General features: G+C 43.5%; 1 protein-coding gene across 1 annotated transcript; it reads left to right on the top strand.

Moving 5' to 3' along the window:
• The first annotated feature begins 3,733 nt into the window (after positions 1 to 3,733).
• On the top strand, positions 3,734 to 4,636 carry LOC128103082 (putative vomeronasal receptor-like protein 4). Its single transcript, XM_052727167.1, has one exon. It carries the CDS (start codon positions 3,734 to 3,736, stop codon positions 4,634 to 4,636), a length of 903 nt encoding a protein of 300 aa, XP_052583127.1.
• Positions 4,637 to 5,288: the final 652 nt, after the last annotated feature.

Genomic DNA, 5,288 nt, shown 5'->3' on the forward strand with positions numbered 1-5,288 from the left:
GTATGGATGGTAAGTCCAGTGCTCTCTCCTTGGATCTGCTCTGCTGTCTGAGGGCAAGTGAGAACTAAACTTCTTTTCCCAAGCTGCTGTTAGAGACCCAGAACTGATGTGTCTGTCATCCTTCAAGTTAATTATACATGACCCTTCTCCACGGGATCTGGGCAATAACTGAACAATCTGATCATCAAGAGACAGAAGTCCATTGCTTGACAGTGACCCTCTAACTACATACAAACTACATACAACTACATACAAACAGGAGGAGAAATGGAGAACTCAGCCAGGAGGGAGCTGACTCCTCTATAGAGTCAGTACTCAGAGCAAGAAACAGACAGACAGACCTCCAAAATGTCCCCTGCTGCCCCACCCCGAACACCACACCTGACGACCAGCCACTGACTCGGACCCTGAACATTTTGTTCATGGTGTTACTTAGCCTCTTTGTATTTTTCTTTAAACCTTTATTTTTTTATTAGATTGATTCATTTTATCTTATCTATCTTTTATTTATCATTTTATCTGTGTGTTTTGCCGGCATATATGTATGTGTACCACATGTGCTAGATACTTAATTCCCAGGAGCCAGGAAACTCGGGGTGCTGTTCATCCTCACAGCCCTCCTCGTCACCACAGAGGGACTGTAATTAGGAACAGAAAGTTTCTGCCTCGGCAAATGGCAGGGCTCCAGGGAGAGCGCAGAGGTGGCATCCAGGATGGAGAGGTTCATAAGGAGCCCTTTTCCCTGGAGAAGGAAAGTCCTGATGGTGACATCCTAACAGCAGTGACGGTTGCTGGGAACACAGGGCAAGGGTGATAAACGGGGCCTGGCTGTGCTGTGCGAACACCCACCCTGAGCCCCACACAGACTCCACAGGTTAGTGTTCCATCCCGTCACAGTGGACTGAAGCTGCCTTTCCCCCGACAGAGATGCTGTGAGGTAGGATGGGGAGAGAAGGTGGCTGAAGAGAAGGGTCTGGGCTCCTCTGTCACTGTGAAAGAGGAAGGTGACAAGATCCAGGGAAAAAGCAGTCTCTCATTCCCACCTGCCATGCAGAAAAGTTTCCATGTCCATGAGGGAGCCGTGTGCAGCTGCGTGGGGTGCTCTGGGCCAGACATGCTCATGACAGCCCAGGCAGGTCTAGGAGACATGGGCTGAGATCTCAGCCTGAGTGTGAGGAGCTTTTCCTCTCTGCAGTCTCCAGTTTGTATGTTTGTCCTCACAGGAGTGAAAGGTTCTGCTTAAGAGTATCTGAGATCTGGGGCTCTTTAGCTTGGAGGGTGGGTTGGATGGGGTGGCTTTGCCCTTCTTTGTTGTGGTTTTATTGTTCCCGAAGCTTCCCTGTCCAGACTCAAACCATCACATGGTGTGCAAGTGCAGAGAATCGTGGGGGAAAGTGACATGGCACAAATCCATAGAACAGTGCTGCTAGAGTGTTTAACACTTGGCAGGCACGGCAGGCACGTCCTAAGCACTAGCGCCTCTGCTCCAGCGAATCCTCACAACACACATGAGTGGTGCCAAGCACCATCCCTACATTAGTGAGCCTTAAAGGGGCCAAGCTAAATGTTCAAAGCCAGGAGTAGAGCGGTTAGAAAGGCGGGGTCTGACAGACAGGATAGATGGTCACAAAGCTTGTTGATTTTGCAATAATCTTTCTCTAATTTATTGATTTCTCTTTTATGTGTCTGGAACTTGCATCTGCCCCTAGAGTCCATGATCTATTTCTGAAGGAAAACCCTGATTTGATTAGTTTCACACAGGATGCTCTTGGCTATTTCTTACATGCTGGAGGAGTGATGGTTGAGAAAGCATATTAAATATGCATATGAAGATGTATATAAATGTATATTCCCAATCACCCTGGAATAGACGTGTGTGTGTGTTTTGTGTGTGTGTGTGTGTGTGTGTGTGTGTGTGTGTGTGTGTGTGAGAGAGAGAGAGAGAGAGAGAGAGAGAGAGAGAGAGAGTAATTTTTCCAACTAAGTTCTGACACTGTGAAACATGAAATCAAAGACAATTTCATGGTTATAAATTTTGCTATTGGCATCTTGGAGATCACATAGGTACATCTGAAAAGGTATCAAATTATAAGCAGTTCAGTACAGAAGGATTTCAAGAGAAAATAAAGCATTGTTGGCAAATTCTTAAAGGATAACCCATGCCCATCACTAAATTGTGTGAAGCCTGAAAGCTCACATCACTGCACAAATGAGGAAGAGCTAAACACTTACCGAGTGTGCCACCCAGACAGAATAGACTCTGGAGGGTACTCGACTTTATCAACCTTGATGAAAGAGCCCAATCCAAACGTTTCTCAAAATCCCTCTGTCAGTTCATCTCTGTGATTAAAGTGCGTTTTAAAACCAACAGTTTCATTGAGCAACCTACAAACTTTTTGAGCAGGTATTATACCCATACTTATAAACTACATACAGAGCCAGTGTCTCTGGGGCCTGCTCATTGCCCAGTGCAGGAAGGGAGCTCGTACACAGGCAACAGCCTTCTGAGAGCAGGGAAAGAGTAAGAGATGAAACTCTAAGCAGGGTTCAATAAGGCATGATAACTGGCAAAGATCAGCTGTGGATATAGCACATAGTCCTGCGGAAAGGTAAGGGTGAATGCTAACATTTGCTTGGGAGGGGTTCAAAGTAATTCAGAACTGATTTTGATGTGAACAAGGTGTCTAATTATGGAGGACAGACAGAAATTAAAGTTATCATGTGAAGTTCTATGTGTTTTGTGGAGGATGAAACAAATGGAATAGGTTTCTGCCTCATTTTGACTGCAGTAAAAAAATTAAAAAAAAAAACAGAGAAAAAGATACCATTCCTAAAATGGTGACAATCACAGTGTGAGATATTGGGGAGGACTCGCAGGCTGGGGGATTCTGATTGAGAACATCACTAAACTGAACTAACCTTAAAACTATTAGCAAGACATGCCTTTGTTAAGATGCTATAGGAACTGTTTCCTGGTGTTTTGGGGAGGCAGTGTTCACAAAAGAAAGAGAAAAAAAAACAGGATTAATAGGAGTAAACAGGGAATTGTCTTCAGTATGATTCTACTCATGCTGATTGGGAACACAACTTTTAATCACACGTAGTCCCACATTGAGGCCAGTGATCTAGACTTTCATGCCCCACTAATTTACTAACATCTGTATAATTTATGATCAAAGGGCTTGGGAAGAGGAGAATACCATATCATCTCCCTGAGAAACTGGACCACTTCACCAAGAACAGCTTTCTGAGAAGCTGCAAGCTTTTTATTAGTTCAACAATCAGGTGATAGTTGCATGTGGGCAGTGAAGAGGACCAGGATGAGGAGCCAACACAGTCCAGGAGCTTGAGGTCACACTGGGTGAAGAGGGAAAAGGAAGAGGCCTGTCAGGACTGTGTTGTTTGGAAAACTGCCAAAGTGATGCCATGCATTTAGCTTTTGTCTGGGAAGAGCATGATCATGTGACCATGGATGAAGGATGAAGGAATTCAAAGAAGGGTCTTTGTGAAAGCAGGATTAATGAAGTTTATGCCCTGATTGTAGCTAGCACCACTTCTGTGTGAATGGAAAAACAGACAAACCAGGAAAATAAAGAATATGATCAGGCACCATCAAGGAAAGAACCATATGTGTTTATATAATTGATATCATTATTTTCATCAGAATAAACAGAGAAAATCTTACATGTATTTCTCAAATGATTTTCCCTAGCGCTGTGAATGAAGTCAGAAGATGAAGTGGAATAACATTCTCCACACAGTAATCTTCCTTTCTCTTGCTGGACCTGGAATTGTGGGAAATATCCTAATATTTGCAAGACATGTATACACGTCTGTCTTGGGCACTGAGAAAAAGCCTGTGGACCTTATTATCATCCACTTGGCATTTTCTAATATGATCATTATTTGTACCACGGGAATCAGAGACATAGCCACAGTGTTTTATTTCAGAAACTTCCTCGGTGATACTGGCTGTAAAGCTGTGGTTTATCTGGCAAGGATGGCCCGGGGCCTCTCCATCTGCACCACCTGTCTCCTCAGCGTGGTCCAGGCTGTCACCATCAGTCCTGGGACCACCCTTTGGAGAAAGCTAAAACCACAGACCTCATGGCAAGTTCTTCCCTTTCTCCTCCTCTTTTGGATTGTTAATGTTCTCATAAGCTCCAACTTGCTCTGCTACATCAAAGCAGGTGGTGGCTTGAACATATCTATACCTGGAACATTCATTGGCCATTGCTATATGCTGCAATCAAGATATATAATCAAGTGGCTTTTCCTGTCTCTCATGACTCTTCGTGATGTCACCTTTCAGAGTCTGATGGGCTGGAGCAGTGGGTCGATGGCTCTCCATCTTTATAAACATCACAAGCGTGTCCTGTACCTTCACAGCTCCAGGTCTGAAAACAATTCTCCTCCAGAAATCAGAGCTACATGGAGTGTTCTCATTCTAATGTCCTGCTTTCTTTTCTTCTATTGGATAGATTTCATTCTCTCCTTTCACACTGGTTTCACAGTGACACACGATTCTCTTTCACTAAATATTAAAACATTTTTAGAACTTGGTTATGCTGGTTTTAGCCCCTATGTTCTGATTAGCAGAGACATCCGTGTTCCTAATGTCTTACATGCTCACTGAGAAGCATAGAAATTACATTCTACACATATTCTCTATGAGCTAAAGGTGTGTATATTTTAAACTGCTTTGCCATGATGAACTTTAGAGCTGGGGGACATAGTGCTCACTATGTAGCACAGGCTGACCTGGAAGTCAGTGCACAGGCTCACCTTGAGATACTTTGGAATTTCAAATGCTGGTGTTACAGGCATTCCCCACCAAACTGCCATTTGCTTAAATGTCCTAAAGCATCACAACATTAAATTAAATATTATAATAATATATTTTCTTTCCTTAAAAAGTCTAGCACTGCACAATCTTAAGACTAGTTCAGGGTTTCTAGGCAGGTAGAAAGCAGATTCTTACCATCTTCTTCCTATTCCTCCATCCCTGTCATGGGACATTTTGCTTCTCCTTAGCACTGGGGAAAACGCTGGAGAAATTAGTATCGATTTTTTTTCCAAAGCCAGAGAAGGAAAACAAAATAGGTTAATGGAGGTGAGGAGAGGCAATGTGCCTGTGAGACAGATCTTGCTTCAGAGCCCCTGCATGCTGCTGTCTGTCCTCAGTGTTATTAACTCTAATAAACTTCTTACCCTCAAACAATAAGTCACCTCATTGCCTTCCTAAACCTCCTTTGACCCTAAACTTGAAACCTTTTACTACCTTGATA

The sequence above is a fragment of the Peromyscus californicus genome, unplaced genomic scaffold (genome assembly GCF_007827085.1).
Source record: "Peromyscus californicus insignis strain IS unplaced genomic scaffold, ASM782708v3 Scaffold_8__1_contigs__length_139910024, whole genome shotgun sequence".
Lineage (NCBI taxonomy): Eukaryota > Metazoa > Chordata > Mammalia > Rodentia > Cricetidae > Peromyscus > Peromyscus californicus.

Excerpts from the sequence above, each read along its gene's own strand:
- LOC128103082 (XM_052727167.1), top strand. The coding sequence starts at position 3,734 with ATGAAGTGGAATAACATTCTCCACACAGTAATCTTCCTTTCTCTTGCT.